Source organism: Perissodus microlepis, chromosome 20 (assembly GCF_051167445.1).
Source record: "Perissodus microlepis isolate ML-2025 ecotype Zambia chromosome 20, ASM5116744v1, whole genome shotgun sequence".
NCBI classification, from domain to species: Eukaryota; Metazoa; Chordata; class Actinopteri; order Cichliformes; family Cichlidae; genus Perissodus; species Perissodus microlepis.
In genome coordinates this window covers 22,993,388-23,010,636 of record NC_140480.1, presented here as the reverse complement: position 1 = coordinate 23,010,636, position 17,249 = coordinate 22,993,388, and the positions used below count along the sequence as shown (strand labels likewise).

At 40.1% G+C, this 17,249-nt stretch overlaps 1 protein-coding gene across 1 annotated transcript; it reads right to left on the bottom strand.

Moving 5' to 3' along the window:
• Window positions 1-338: 338 nt before the first annotated feature.
• wdr46 (WD repeat domain 46) lies at window positions 339-15,726 on the bottom strand. The gene is made up of 14 exons (XM_084915920.1): window positions 15,649-15,726; window positions 15,210-15,386; window positions 14,728-14,808; window positions 14,526-14,638; window positions 14,334-14,421; window positions 13,807-13,868; window positions 13,045-13,149; window positions 12,806-12,956; window positions 9,207-9,442; window positions 7,680-7,833; window positions 1,665-1,812; window positions 1,232-1,422; window positions 981-1,094; window positions 339-877 (listed from the first exon to the last, which is right to left on the bottom strand). Exons 1-14 carry the CDS (start codon window positions 15,703-15,705, stop codon window positions 758-760), a joined length of 1,797 nt encoding a protein of 598 aa, XP_084772046.1. The 5' UTR covers window positions 15,706-15,726; the 3' UTR covers window positions 339-757.
• Between the last annotated feature and the right edge of the window lie 1,523 nt (window positions 15,727-17,249).

Genomic DNA, 17,249 nt, shown 5'->3' with positions numbered 1-17,249 from the left:
ATACAGCAAAGTAGCAAACAGTTGTGACAGTCTGTCATGCTGCTATGATTTAGTTAGTTTGAAATACTTAAATTAGGATAAGCATCGATAGAAAAGACCACGTAAAATGTGAATCCTAGAAAAACAGCCACACGCACACATACAAATTAAAACATGATAAAATATTTAAAATACCAAAACCTTTAAGTTCCTCAGATGATCAAATTTCTGCTGCTCTAATTTGATAAAAGGAATTTTACTCCACCCAAAGACGTAATCATGGTAAATATATTCCAGCTTGGTTTGGATTCAGTAATAACAGTTCCGTGATTTCAAAATAATAGTCTCAATTCAAAGGCTTGGCATTATGTTGTTTATTTTTAGAATTTAGTTATACCTAATTATAACACAGTTGACATATGCTCAGCAAGTTCAGAGGAAAGAACACCATCTGACAAGGTTAAAACTTCTGGGTGAAATCAATGCCAGCTAGCACATCTGCCCATGCAAACAGGATGCACTTCAGATGCACTTCAGGCTACAGACATCAAATATAGCTTCCTCCGCTGCTCCACTCAAAATTGATTAGTTGCCCGTCACAATGCAAGCCCTTATTCCCAGAGTTTCAGCAGTTGGTGTTTTGCTCCCTGCAGTGGAATTATGTGTGGAGAAAAAAAAAAAAAAAACCCAACCAAAAAAAGTGTTCTTTATGCAAAGTTCAAAGGTCACTCCCATAGAATGCCACTGGGCTTTCAGCTGCACAAAGCATGTTTCTTTTCTATTTCTTGAATCTGTCCAGAGCTGATTTCTGGGTAGATAACGCCGCCTTCTTCCGCTCTTGCTCCTTCCTTTCTTTTTCCATCTTCATTTTGTCCTCCACGCTTTTTCTGATTACATCCTGGGGAGTAAACAAGTGAAGAGAGATCAGCCACGGCCTGCAAATACAGCATAAAAGTCACTGAGATGTAATTAAATTTCATTTCCTAACTTGGACTACTTACCCTCTGCTCCTCATGAGCCACTTGTTTCTTGCGCCTCTCAATGGCTCCTGCAGAACTACGACCTTTTTTCTTATACTTGGGGACAAACTTTTCTTTAGCAAGTGGATCAAATCCCTGAGAAAAAAAAAAAAAAAAGATAAAATATGCTTTAGATGGGTGGCAATAATATTTAGCCTACTATATCTTATATCAAAATATACAGATATACATCTTAAATAATTGTAAATGCACAGTTGCTTTAAGACACTGACCAGAACTTCGACCCTGTCTTGATGCCTTTGCTCCCAGGTGGCCTGGTCAACTTGTGCCAGCTCAGTGGGATCAAGGCTGATAAGATCTGGCTGAATCTTCTCCATCAGTGCTTTAACCTCCCATTCCTGCCTTTGCTTTGCACTTCGGTATGGATTTGCATCCAGACCATCAAAGTTAGGCTCACCAGCACCTATGATAGTAAATGATGCGTCACATTCAGTTTTAGTCAACAGTAATATGTATGCCAGGATTTACAAAAAAAAGAGAAAAAAAAAAGAATTTAACTTCAGTGAATGTAGCAATTGTAACAACCCATTAGGATCAATCATCAAATTGGTGCACCCATATTTTTGTTAAAATTTTCACTTTGGCCTTAACCTACATAATGTAGTTAAGGTACATGCCCAGATGTAATGCAAAATTGAGTCTGACCTGGTACGAGCATGCTGGTGAAACCATCTCCGTGCCCAACTCCGAGGACATCCTCAAAGGGACAGAAGTGCAGCCCCCACACTGTTCCCCGAAGTCTATGAGCCATGTACGGTTTAGTCACTGGCATGCTACATACGTCCTTGTACACCTGCAGATAAAGCATTTCCACATACAACATTAATACGTCATATCTACTGTTTATTAAAGTAAAGACACCAAGATATGTTCAACTCCTAAAAGCCATATGCAACTTTTCAATAGCCTCTTATTCATACTGAAAAAGGCTGAAAAGTTAAAGCATATTGCATGCATGTGGTTTGCGGCTTGCTTGGTGTTTCTGCATTTTGGTAAATGGGTCACCTGACTGCAGCAGTTTAAAGAAAAGGGGCTGCAATAAGATTAACTAAAATAGAACTTGAGCCATGTGCCATATTAATGATATCTGCTCAGTGAAGAAGACCTTTCTGACATTGAGCATTTAGAACAGCCTGAAGCCTGAGTGTTTGGATTACAGGGATATGTGAAAAAATATGATCTTATTAGATCAATGCTTTTAACTGGGTAGCACTTTATAATAACGTCAAACTATTAAGCATTAGTAAAGTATTAGTAAGGGATTAGCAAGCGCTTCATCATTTATATATCATTACTGCTCCGTTAATACATATGTTTATCCATCTGTTACTCTTACACCAAGTACAGCTATCACTGCTACTAATATATTACTGCTAGTAATAATCAAAATCATAGTTCAAATGATAAATCTGTATTTAAAAATGGCATACTAAGGAGGAGTAATGCTATATAAATGATAAATTAAGCACTCGCTAACACCATACTAATGCTTAGCAGTATAACATTATCATAAAGTGCTTCCAAAAACTGTTGTCAGGTTAAAATTGGAGGTACAGGTCCTCAAGGTCTGGGAGCTCGTTTGGTGTGTGTTGTACAGTTTTGCGTCCTCAGATGGGGTCTGGTGTTGAATTAGTGCTGTATGACTGGTCCAAACATCTAAGTGCTGCCAACCATGGTAACCATGGCAACCATCGAACCTGAGGGAAATCGCTAGTATTATTATTATTATACACAGTTCAGAACAGCTTGCTGACCAGCTGGTCTAGCTCCACTGCACTGCCTGCGGTTGAGTTGCGTTTCTTTTGTATTGCTCCACTGCCAGTGGCCCAGGGCGGACACACAATCGTTTTCGCAGTTTCTTCCAATATACCTTCCCAACCTTTTATTTTTCCCTTCTCTTTATCATTATGACTTTTATATCTACATATAAATATCCATATTTATATGATGATGATGAAGACAACAACTATTACTGTAGGTGATATAAGTGTTATTATTATTTTTACAATCGTAATGAACACTGTTAATTGAGATATGACCTGCTAGTAAATACATCAGGGGGTCACCTAGGCAACAGGCACCTGCCCAGGTGTGATAGAGCAAGATGCGAGGTATACCCTGTACAGGTTGAGAATCTGTTGCAAGGCCAACTCAGAAAGCAAGACAACCATTAAACTCACTTTGACATCTATGGGCAGCTTAGATTCACCAATTACCTAACTCCTGTGGGGGTAGCCCAAGTGCTCTGAGAAAACCGACGCAGACACAGGGAGAACATGCAAGCTCTACACAGAGAGGCCCCAGCCTGATGGTGGATTTGAATCCAGAACCTTGTTGCTGTGAGTTATCCTGACTGGTGCACTGTTTACTAGTAAAGTGTGGTTTCACTCAGACATCAGAGATATAAATACTTGGATAAACACCCAACAAATCTCTACATGCAGAATTCTGCAGATGTATGTACTGCAGATGTTAGTAATAGCAAGATCACTCCTGTCACCAGTTGTATGCATGTAGAATGTTATCACAAGTGGGCTTCATATCTATTGCACCCTTGCAGAGGGCCTATTATGGAGTTGAGGACAACCAGGTACCCTACTCAAGGTAGGTAACGGCTGAGTGAAACACAGAGTCATAATTCTCTCTTTTTTTAAGGTTTTAAGGATGGGGCTGAAGTTATAGCCCCCCGTGACATGGGCCAACATGTAAGAGTGGTGGATTTTCCTTTGTTTGTGAGTTTGGTCAAGGTATAAAAGGAATCAGGGTGGTGGCCCATCTTCAGAGACTGCTTAGGTGTTCAACCAGAGCGTTTCTCCATATTGCAATGTGGTAACCACTTCAAATCATGCTGGCTGAGGTGTTTGCAGGTTATTTTAAAACTTCCACGACAATTTTGGCATCACGGAACAGGATTCCCCAGGAGAGTTTCACTGAATTACAGGCTCGCAGTGACTGGCCACCCTGAATGAAATCACCTCAGTTTTTTGTTTGTTTTTTTTGGAGAAAAAAATAAAAAAAGAAGAGGGGAACTGCAAGACTCACTTCAGCAACTTTGTACTGAAGCAAAGGCTGCAGAGGGGATGCCCGGCTGCAATAGGTGCTGAGTCAGCGAAACGGCTTGTGAGGCCACAGGAGGCGTTCCAGCTGGTCTGGGTGAAAACTCCATTTTTGATTGTGACGAAATGTGGGAAAGAATGCATGGAGTATGTGTGAGAGAAAGAGAAATGTTGACAGAGAAAAGAGTTAAATAGGCTGATGTGTGTAGAATAATGATGAAAGAGATGTGTCAAAAAATGTATAGAAGAATCAGAGAGGGAAGGTGTTAACGCAGAGATAAAAATGATATTAAATAAATGTCTTAGTGTATCAGTTGGCAGGTGACAGCTAACGGCCCAGGCAGCGGTTGAGGTCAAGGGTCGTGCTGTTTGGGGTCCTGCTAGTCATCATGAGAAGATTCCAGAACCACAGCAATAACCACAAAAGTTAAGAAAGATCTCTGCGTTAGACGCTGAGGAAGACAACAAGGGTGTACGACGTGCTCTGCCCTTCCATCCTACAGCTGTGTTGGAACGAGAGAGCGAACAACAGCATGCCAAGCTCCAACTCAGCGAAGACATCCAGGGGCCGTGCTCAAGGGAGGTAACGGGTGAGTGAAAAACACAGTCTCCCCCCCTCTCTCTGTGAGGGGAAAGGTTTTAAGGATGGGGCTGAAGGTATAGCTTAAAGCCTTAGACCCAAGACACCCTCCACTCCAAAGAAGAACAACAATGCTTTGCAAACATCGATCAGATAAACCACATAACGCAATGCAAAGATTGTTATTTGAAATACTGAAAAGACAGATGTAAAGTTAAGGCAGACCAGAATGTTACCTAGCCCTAAACAGAGATTAAGAACTGGCTCTTATCTAAAACGTGGATTATACTCCATTGAGGACAATGACACAGCCCGACGCCCTCAGCCAAGCAGTCATTCATGGTAAACTTACTTGAAGCCCACCGTGTGGGAAGATGCGTAGTTGGTGGATTGTAATTTATCAAATCTCTGTGGACAAGTCTGTGCAGTTCCACAAAACAGACAGGCACCCAGACTAATCACTTGATGATGAAACTTAAAATACTGGCACCCAATTGAACTCGCAGACCTGGAAAGTATAATCCCTGCTCACATCCCATCACATTGATACATGCATCAATAATTTATGTTATTTTATTCTTTTTCTATGGTTCTTTTATTTGATCATAAATTGGATTTTGATTTTAATTATGTAACAGCATGATGGAAAATAAAGAAAGTAAAATAAAGGACAATAAAGAAAAGCTAATAGGTAGGACTCTTTACCCCCTGAAAGCCTACTAGGAGTCACCCTTGATGCTCTAATGTTCTGAACAGAGCAGGTTTTGTCATATTTCAGTTCTACTTATAAAACAAAATGACTTGAGTGTGCATCAGAACTGCCTCTGCAGTTACCCTGGGAAAACCTATTCTCATAGCCATCAAACACCTCTTTTCTAGCATTTACGTGCGAGTTTATGTACTATTTTAATATCAGCCACTTCCTGTACCCTAACCCAACATTAGATTTGATTTTCTGAAACACCAACTTCAACCTTCAACCAGTGTTTACCCACAGCAAACCACTGCTAATAATAATAATAATAATAAATCAATAAAAATAAATCTCTTAATCTTTACCTTCTATTTTTTGAAAAAAATGAGAAAATCCTTTGCCTTATGGGGTCAAAGAGTGTGGAATTTGCATCTTCTCCATTTGTCTGTGTGACTTCTTTCCGGGTACTCTGTTGTTGATACTAAATATATCGTTGGTGAGAATGTAAGCATTGTGTTTCTCTATGTTAGCCGTTCACCCTATAAAAGCACCCCTTGTAAAAGATTACTATTTTGTTTATGCTTGAGGACTCAGCCCGCCTGGAATGTTGATCATCGATGGAAGCATAATTCCCTCTAAGCTTTTCACCAAGTTTACGGATCTAGGACTCAGCTCATTACTGTGTCAGTGGATCCTCAACTTCCTCACAGACAGACCCCAATCAGTGAGGGTGGGAAAACAAGTCTCCCCCTCCATCTCACTCAGCACTGGAGTGCCTCAGGGCTGTGTTTTAAGCCCCCTGCTGTACTCACTGTACACTTATGACTGTGTAGCCACATCAGACACCACCTCCATTGTCAAGTTTGCTGACGACACTGCTGTTGTGGGCCTGATCTCCGACAACATCGAGACGGCCTACCTGGAGGAGATTAGGAACCTGGAGACCTGGTGCCAGGAGAATAACCTCCTCCTAAACATCAGCAAGACTAAGGAGCTGATCGTGGACTTCACTACAAAGCAGGCGAGGAATTACAAACCCCTCATCATCAGTGGCACGCCAGTGGAGAGAGTGGACAGTTTCCGATACCTGGGTGTCCACATCACTCAGGACCTGTCATGGTCCTGCCACATCAACACCCTGGTTAAGAAAGCCCGTCAGCGTCTCTTCTTCCTCAGAAGACTTAGAGACTTCCATCTGCCACTGAAGGTGCTCAAGAACTTCTACTCCTGCACCATCGAGAGCGTCCTGACGGCAAACATCTGCACCTGGTTTGGGAACAGCACCAAGCAGGACAGACGAGATCTGCAAAGAGTGGTGCGCTCAGCCGAACGCATCATTCAATCAGAGCTCCCTGACCTGCTGTCCATCTACACCAAGCGGTGCAAGTCCAAAGCTAGGAAGATTATGATGGACCTCTCCCATCCCAACAATGGACTCTTCTCACTGTTGAGGTCTGGGAAGCGCTTCCGCTCCCTTAAGGCCAAAACAGAGAGAATGAGGAGGAGCTTCTTCCCCCAGGCTATTCGGGCCCTGAACCAGGTGTAGGACTGGACTCTCCCACACACGTCACTATAAGACTGGACTCTCACACACATCACATCACCACACGCACCACCACACATTTCCTATAATCCTATAATTCCTATAATTTATAATCTTTATAATCTCTTCTGCTATTTGCACATTCTTTACTGTAAATTCCTAAGTTAATTTGTAAATTTTGTAGTAACCTGTAAATTGTAAAACTTTTTTTCTGTCATTTAATGGTCGGGCATTGTACAGCTACAAGCATTTCACCCCCATGTCATACTGTGTATGGTTGTGTGTGTGTGACAAATAAAATTTGAATTTGAATTTGATTTGAATTTGAAGCAGTGTATAAAATATGTGATATAATCAGTCCGTTAAACTTGCTCATGTTGGACTGTCAGTCAGCTCTAGAGAAGAACAAAGTGATAATAAACCAAGAGCAGAAGCCAAACTGATTGTAAAAAATAATTAACAGTGCTCTCTGCAGCCACTTTTCACACTATATTTACTTATATTTGATTTTTTTGTGTGCTTCTCCCATTACTGGTGAACTCCATTGGTCTCCCCTCCCCTATTCCAGCCAATGTATCAACCGATCAGCCTTCAACAGACACATGTTATCTACTTCAGTGATGTGCAGTTGGGATTTTGGAGTACTGCATGAGATAGGAGCAGGTTTCACCGGTTTGTGAAAACCCCTGTCTCTTTGCTGCTCAAACAGAAATGCATGTGTTGATGGACACATTTGCAGGATGTAATGTTTTTTTATTATAAATGTGCAAAGTGTGGCTCTGATAACCTGAACAACATCCCCCGTGGCTGCAGATAGCAGTCCCCTCTGGCTCAGTGACAAACAGGCAGCTCCAGCAGGAAGGAAGTATGACTTTAGGGGCTTGAAGGTTCTAACGTCATACACCTTCAGCTTCTTATCCATGCCAGACGTCACCATGTATCTGTCAAAAAAAGAGGAAAAAAACTAAATGAAAAGACTACTTTCTGGTGGACCAAGAGAAAAATGCAATTAACTGCTCACCAAAAAACTGAGTGCAAAATCATTGACCGCTGCAATAATGTACCCTGTAATTCAAAAAACATTTTGCATGGGTTTTCCTGTTTTTAAGTCAAGGATTTTTTGATTTAACACAAAATTTAGACATACCAGATGTGCATAAACATCTCCCTTGTGATTGCTGAAGCTTTTACATCTCAAAGAGAAGGTTTTTGTTAGCATGTGACTAATTGAGGCTAGAGGAGTTGTCAGGAACATCAACAACATCATCCCACCAAACCCTTGACTTCGGATTCAAAGATCCGAACTTGGATTCATTTGTTAAGTGTACACAAAAACAACAACAACAACAACAACAAAAACTAAGTTCTTATAAGATAAAGTAAAATATATACTCAGTGGCCACCTAATGTGATTAATGTGACTTTGAATGTGGCGTGGTTGTTTCAGAAAATGCTCATCCACTGAGATCTTCCCAGCAGATCTCAGTAGATCCATCTCTAGGATTTACAGAGAATGATTCAAAAAAAAGAAAAGCCCCAGTGAGTGGCAGATCTCAGAGGAAATGCCAGAGAAAACAGACAGACTGCTTCAAGTTGACAGAAAGCCAATAACAACTGTAATAACCACTGGTTACAATGAAAGTAAGCAGAAGAGCATGCCGAACACTGAAGCAGACTGTGTGTCGCTGCTGGCCGCTAAGAACAGGAAACTGAGGCTACAATTTACAAGTGCTCGCCAAAATCAGGCAGTGGAAGATTGGAAAACCCTGCCTGATCTAATGAGTCTTGATTTTTTCTGCAATATTCAGACACCAAGTCCAGAATTTGGCGAAAACATCATGACAGCATGGATCCATCCTACCTTAGTACCAGCTGAGCATTATTTAAATGTCACATCCTACCCAGGAATTGCTGTTAACTATGAAATCCCCTCTTCTGATGGCTGCTTTCAACAGGATTCGGCCATGTCACAAAACATGAATCATCTCAAACTGGTTTCGTGAACATGACATTTAGTTCGCTGTATTCAAATTAAACTCGACAACCACCAGATCTCTATCTAACGTGGTATCGGAAGATTCACATCGTGTATGTGCAGCAACTGTGTAATGCTATCATGTCAATACGGACAAAAATCTCTGAGGAATGTTTCCAACATCTTGTTGCATCAATGTCATGAAAAGCTGTTCTGGAGGCAACAAGGGGTCCAACCTGGTATTAGCAAGTCACTTTTAGTGCCTAGGACTATTGTGAAACAACATCCAGGTATCTTTTACAGACATTACAAAACATTTCCTCTTCTCATGTGACTTACGTGCCCGTCTTATCCACAGCGACAGAGCGCACGCCCCCTTGGTGACAGAGCATCTTCACCAAGGCTTCTTTCTGGTTTGGTGACCATAGGGTGACCGTGCCATTGGCATGACCTAGGTGGATGATGGCATTATGAGGGTTCTGACACATCACGTCAAGTCGGCCAGTCTTGGTGCAGATAGCTGCCACTTCCTTTCCCACTGACACATCCAAATACTGCAGGAAACTGGTAGCACTCTAAAGAAGACAGAAAAAAAATTAAAGCTGCAAGCAGCGTTATGAGGGCCCTCGCACCCCCGGCGCGTCGAGCCACGCCCAACACCTAAAACCAGCACGTCCGATCTGATGTCACATTGATGGAATTCATGCCCTTAACCACCAGCTAACATTTCATCTCATTCAATCATGATTATAGTCGCCCCACTAGGTGGCGCTCTAACCATTACTGACAAATGGCATAACAAACATTTCCGAGCTTGAGTCTCATCACGCCTATGACCTTTGGGAGAGATTGAACATTGTGTTTTTGAGTGACAGCAGATTACTGCTTTTTGGCGAGTGATGAAACTCCACGTGCCGCCACGACCACCTCGTTGCCCTGAACGTAAAAAGCTTCGCAATTTAACATCACAAAGGTCTTTAGATGCCACATACAGGAGATCGCGTCAATCTGATGAAATCCCTTGGAGGAGTTCGTCAAAGTACAGTGCCTGAAAAGAGGGGAAAATGTCGCCAAAATTACACATTCATTTTAAAATGGCTGACTTCCTGTTGGATTTGGGATATTGCTCCAAGAGACTTTTTTGTACATCGTGATATCTCGTATAAGCTTACCAGGTTTCAGACTCATAGATAAAACACAGAGCAGGGGCTGTGGTTTTGAAATTTTGTAGGGGGCGCTGTGGAGCCATTTTGCGCTATTCAAGGAAAATGGTTACATAACAACAAAGCGTTCATCACATTGGAGGTGTGGGCCAAATTTAAAGCCTATATAAACTTTCCAAGCCCCTCAAAAGCCACTTCATTTTTCATGGTCAACCGCCTTCCCACCAGGGTGCGCCGTTCAGTTTAAAGTCACAATTTTCGCACTGAAGCATCATGAGGCACTGATGGTGATATTCACCGCTTTTGAGGTGGCCACGATGAACCTGTGAAAATCAGTACAACAAAGTGTAAGACATGACATTTCCTGTTGCCACTAGGTGGCGCTCTGCGTATTCCCGACAATGGGCACATCAATCTGTTCAGGGCGGGTCTGACATCATACCTGTAAAGTCTGGTTCTGATCAGACTGGATTTCATTGAGTTATACTAATTTGTTTCTCCATGGCGAGACATCAAAGTTCGCCATGCTGCTGGGGTCACACCCTTTCGCGAAAAGTCACAGTTTTCACTGTAACCCAAGACCAACTCCTTAAGGCTTTCCTGGAGAAATTTGAGGCTGCAGATGTCACCCATCACAATACTGTACCCCAAAGTGTAAAACATGACATTTCCTGTTCCCACTAGGTGGCGCTGTCCCTGATGTCAAATATGGCAGTTGAAATATGTTCAGGGGTGGAGCCTTATCATATGTGTGCTCTTTGGTCCAGCTCGGACAATGTATGACAGAATGAGAGGCAATAAGATTTTCAAGGCGAGTCATTGAAATTCGCCGGGGCGCCACGGCGTCACCGTATTGTGAAAACTCAAGCTCCGCAATTTAACATGGCCCAGGTGTGTAGTTGGCACTGTCCAAATTTGAAGTTTATAGGACCAAATCCCAAGGAGGAGTTCGTTAAAGTACAAGGCATGGAAACGGTAAAATCAGAGCCAAAATGTCACCTTCAATCCAAAATGGCGGACTTCCTGTTGGGTTTAGGACATGGCCATAATAGACTTTTTTGTTCGACTCTGAACGTTATATATGTGTACCGACTTTCAAACATGTAGGTCATACCCATACCGGGGGCTCGCGTTTTTCATTTTTCTAGGTGGCGCTACTAAGCTAATTTTCCCTGGCCATGTCTGAGGACATTAAAATACGTAAATTTTCACCAGACCTGACGCGTGTGCAAAATTTCATGAGTTTTTGAGCATGTTTAGGCCCTCAAAAGGCCGATTCATTTGCCGAAATAATAATAATAATAATAATAATAATAATAATAATAATAAACAGAGCAGATACAATAGGGCCTTCGCACTGTCAGTGCTCGGGCCCTAAAAACGTTTTACAGATAGTCAGGCCATATAATTTTGCTTATAAATTTATTGTTAATATTTATTGTCAACAATAAATATTAAACAAAACAATTTTGACTCGTGTATATTTATCATGGTAACATGATAAACTGTCACAGTAACACATTCAAAACTGTGTTATCTTTACTCCTCTGTATTGTACAACACGTTGTCATTATTGCAACAATGTTTCAGCCCTACTCTCTTACTCAGCTCACTCTTATAAGAAAAGGTTTGGGGGCTTTTTGTACTGGCAGATTACTGGTTTCCCTTCGTAGTCTGGCCAGCCTGACTAGGAAATGACATTTGTTTGTATGCAGGAAAACAGTCTGTACGCATTTACCAAAGTTCAATCTGAAACTTGGGTATCGTCTTACCACGATTTAGCTTTTTAAAAGCTTTTATTTTTATCTAGAGTTACACAGACTGCCAGAAGCCAGAAAAAATTAATCAGCTGACAAAAGCAAGAAAAGTAACTTTAATAACAGCAAGACTATGACCTGAGAAAATTAAAGCTTAATAAAAAGAAAATACAGTGGTCCCTCGCCATAACGTGGGTCACCTTTCGCGGCCTCTCTGTTTCGCAGATTTTTTTGGGTGCAATTTGGAATGCTTTTTTTTTTTTTTTTTAACAGCACATTGTGTTCTGCGTCCTGATTGGCTGTAGACCATCGTGAATCAATCTCGTGCCGTGTCTCCTGTACAGTACAGAATAGCTTGTCAAATTTACATGAATCTTCCATCGCTAGCAGTGTGACTCTAAAGTGCTGCACAGTATGTTTGTAAGTTTTTCTCACCAACAAACACAACAATGTCGATGAAATGTTTTGCACCGTCAAAGGCACCTGCGGTAGCACCCAGAAGGCAGAGGAAGATGCTAACCATCGCACAAAAAGTTGGACTTCTAGACATGCTAAAGGAAGGTAGAACCATATTTTTCAGATTATAAAGCACACCGGATTATAAGGCGCATTAAGCGAAACAAAACAGTCAGATAAATCAAACGTTACTCAACTCATTCTTCTTGCTTCCTCTATTTCCATACCATTGATTCATTAATGTTGAATTCTCTCGCAGCTGCTCTATTCCCATGTTCTGGTCCTGAAAACAGGGTTTGATCTTTGGTTTCATTCTATAACACTGGACTTATTTTTCTACAAAGGTTTGAACTTTGAGAGTGTTTAAACAAGAGAGAAAAGCATGAGAATGTTCATGCCTGTCTGAGAAAAGTGTATAAAGTGTGTAGTGAGGGGTTTTCCAGCCTATTTTTAGAACATAACTCCCGCGATAAACGAGGGACCACTGTATTATATAATTTTTTAATTAGTGTGGAAATGTAAATGCAAGAAATTGAAAGAAAAAAGATTACTGTGAACTCACCGCTGTGGCGAGCAAAAAGTGATAGGGGAGGAACTGCATCCGAAGGACGTCATTGAATTTTCGGATGCAGTGAAGCTCTATTCCGTTAGAGTCGTAGATATGAAGCCACTTCTTCTGAGCCACTGCATACATAGCCTCGCTATGAAGCCACCTAAACAAAGGCAGAAATTTGTTTAAGTCTGGAGAAGATGATCAAAGTTTTATTTCTGCTTTGTGTTTCATGTAGGCGGATGACTTACTTCACATCATTGACAGACTCCATCACATTTATCTCACACATCAGCTGTTTGGACGCCCAATCTATACAAGCAACATGGCCTCTCCTCCCACCAAGCAGCAGGTGACTGAAGTGAAGAGAACATAAATATTTGCAAAACTCTCTATTTATATCTAAATAAATCTATTTATTGTAAAAACAGAAATGATCATTCAGTTCTGCAGGTTCACCTCAGCTGTGGTTTAATTTCTTTCCATGTCTTTGTTTTAATTTCCAACATTTTTGATTTGCACTCTCAGCCTTTAGTAACAGTTTTTTTTCCAAGCACAGAATCTCAGAAAAGCTTAAAGAAAGGAAAAGTTTATTTCCTTTGCTTGTACTAACTGGTGAGTGTGCCACTTAGCAAAGAAGCTAGAAATAATGAAGGCCTAATGTCAAAATCTACTTTTGTCAGGAAGACATAGAGTTGGAAATAAATATGTACGTTTCATATCTGCTTAGAAGATTACAAAAGTTATAAAGGATACTTAACATTTCCTCTAGAAACGGTGAGTCGTCCTGCCAAGCCCATCGACAACTTAGGTGGACTTGACATAAATCAGTGTTTTACAAAAAAAAAAAAAAAAACACCACCACATGATGGAGCAATTTGTTAAATGTTAAACCATCTGCTGATATATTGGCCTTTTAAATCACTAAATATCAGTCTCTCTCTCTCCACAAGAGTGAGACAAAACACTTCACACAGATAAGCATGTGCTGCATGATATTGCATGATACTGACCATCCAGTCTTGCTGTAATCCAATCGATACGGTCCAAACTGAGACAGTTTCAGATTAAAATACTGAGGAGGAGAAGATAGCAAGAAATGAACAACACTCACTCTGCAGAATCTCTTCCCGTGACAACTCCATAGCAAATTTATGTCTACGGTTGGAACTGAACCAGCAAACCTTTGCTTGCAAAATGAATGTGTTAAATAGTAATAGTAATAATAATGTAGCTTGCCATCACCAGTGTGTGAATTTGTCAGCAAAACCAAACAAAAGCCCATAATCTGTGTTTCTTCAAAATTTCTGTGCAAATTTTTCTGTTTAATAAGTTATTTATACATTCACACAAAACTTTTTTAAAATCCATCTTCTCCCCCGCAAAAATGGTTGGTGATGAACTACATAAGTATGATGGTGACAGGTATCAGTTTCCATTATTTTCTTAACCAACTTCAGTGCACACTTCAGGTACAATTTGTTAAAACAAACAACCTGTCAAACAAACAAACATTTATTTGATAAAAAGGTCTCAGTACCTTTGCTCCAGATGTTATGTCCACAGCCTCCGCAATATCCTCCTGTGAGATCATACACGTGTCCTCATCTTCATCTCCTTCTAAAAACCTGAGATCAGGAACAAACATCACTCATGTGTTTTTAAATCACATGATATCTGTCACAGAGTACGATCTAACACAAAGAGGTGAGCATCATTTAAAGGACATTACCCTGCCTCCTCCGGGAGGAGAAGGTCAAACCGTGCTGCTTGTTTCTGGGCCATTTCTGAAGCGTCTTCTGAGCGAGCTATGATATCTCTCAGCTTGTGCTGCTTACGGTGAGGCTATTACAAAACAAAAGAGGAATCAGATGAAAGACAAGCGCTGAAAAAAAGAGCATACTACTTTAAAGAAGAGCCACTCAGATGCTTACCTTTTTAAGTTTATCTTTCCTCTTGAATTTTTGCAATCTGTCTTCTGGAATAGGAGCAGGGCCTGGGAATGGGTCAGATTTCTGAAAGAATATGAACATTAGTTAGAACAATATATAATATACAGTCCTATATTACCTATACTAAAATGTAAAAGCAGACTGAATCATGGTAAACATGCTTCAAACTTAAATATTACTGCTAAAAGATTCAGTACAACGCTCATGAATCATCATGGGAGATTAGGCATGCCTGGCTACCTTTGTCTACATAATAATCTGCTTTTTGGGGGATACTTGGAAGATTTTGCAGTGTAATAGCAGTACAAAGGCGATGCATAGGCTGTTTAGTGCAAATAAGGGTACCCCAAACTGCATCATAAACATATTCTAGTGCAACACAGGACCTCACTAAAACAGTTTAAGCAAGAGCAAGAAATGATGGCGTGATTTTTGTCTGTCAACAGTAATTTGTGTACTCTTACCTCTGGCTTGACTTTCTCTCCATCACTTGGACTTTGGTCTTGTTTTCGCTTCTTTGCCTTCTGTGTCTTGTCCTCCTCCTGCTGCAGAGCCTCTTTGCTCTGTTCTCCGTCGTTTTTAACTTTGTTTTCATCCTTCCGTTCCTCCTCCTGGAGCTCCTGCCAGTACCGAGCAGGCAGCTGTAAGATAGGAGCGAACAGTGGCAAGTTAGAAGAAGTGACTATAACGTATTTCGTTATTTAAGCCCCAAAACTTTTTACACTGGTCTTCGCCCCCGTGTGGGGCTACTCACATTAGCCGCTTGACGCTAGCAAAAAAAAAAAAAAAACTACCTTACGTTTACTGTTTATTAGTTATAAAACTGCGTTCCTCAGCTGCAGTCACCAATAGCTTCAAACGGCTGCGACGATATGCTTCTAGAAATTATTTATCTACATTTACCTTCTTCTTTTTACCCACGTGTGTCTCATCCACCGATGCCTCGCCGGGTGCCGCCATCTCTGTTGTGTACGTTTTTCTTCTTCTGCGTTAACGGCTTCAATAAACTGTATCTGTACATGATGAACGCCACCGTTCGGTCTGAAAGGGTTACTGCATCGGCTTATAGGTTCAGTATGTGCATAAAAAAAGAAATCTTTATAGTTAATTTAATGATATTCTCTTTGTAACAGGATTAAGATAATAAAAAAAATTCAACTTTTTTTCTTTCCCTGCATATTTCAAATCTTTTATTTCAGTCTTGTATTCATCTTAGCCTTTTAATGTTGTCTCATGGTACCACCTAGTGGGTTAAAAGAGAATAAAAGTTTCCCTTCATCAAGTTCGTAAGTAACAAAATACATAAATAAATGAATTAATAAAAACACTAGGGATAATCACAACAAAATATCCTAGGAAATTAAAAAACAATTAATAGAAACAATCAATTAAAAAAAAACATAATAAAAGATGGTGATAACAAAATAAAAGTCTTAAACTGCTTTTCAAAGGAGTCCACAGAGTCAGCTAAATATAGCTGGAGTGGGAGACTATCCACAGACCAGAGTTATTCAAGTTTTGTAATGATCTAATTAGTGTTTATTTTTATTTTGCTTTGAATTTTGGCTTTTAATTCAGTCTAGTTGCAGTTACCCAAGAGAATTTGCTCGTTTCAGTTTAATCTTTACTTTTTTGAAAATGTTTAGTTTCTATTAGTTTCAGTCTTATTTTTAGTTGCTATTCATTATTATTGGATCGTGCAATGCTCACAGTCTTGTAGACATCAAAAGACTCAATGTTTCCATCAAAGCCTCATCTGGCAAGTTTTGATAAAAAAAAAAATTCCCCCCAAATAACAAACACTAATACTATATTTACTCTTTAAAAAAAATGTTCATTAGTTTTCAAAGTTCACAGATTCATTTCAGTTTGTTTTAACTTTTTAGAAGTTTAGTTTTTAAAAATATGATATATTTAGATTTTTTTTATTTTACTGAATTTCTTTTTCACATCTAGTTTTAATTTTTAGTTTAGTTTTAGTGAGCTATAATAACCTTGCCACAGACTGAAATACTCTGTCCCCCCAGTCTTTAGTCTCAACAGAAACTAATACGTTTTTAGCCTGCACTTAAAGTCTTCTCATAGAAGTGTGTTTAAGAAGAAGCTTGATGCCTCAGAGTCACAGGGTGGTGGAGCCCTTCACCCCTAACATAATTTGAAAGGTGGGGTACAGCATGAACTTACTGCCAGCCTATAGCAGGGCCCTCTCTTTAACATGCTAATTAATCATTCCTACCATATTCTTCTGACTCTTTTCCTTAGAGTTGATCTTGCTTGTACTTTACCCCTCTGAATAGTGTTTGTTTGTCTGATCTTTGGTCTTAAAACGTGTTTTGCAAGCTAAAATCTGCAACTTCCTTTTTGTTCAAACAAACCCAATGTGCAGTTGTAATTTTTAACATTTATTTTTCAGTTCCTTCTGTGAACATCAATTCTGGTTTTATGTTTACATTTCAAAGATTATATTTTGATGTTTGTGATTTTAATAATAAGTTCCATTAAAC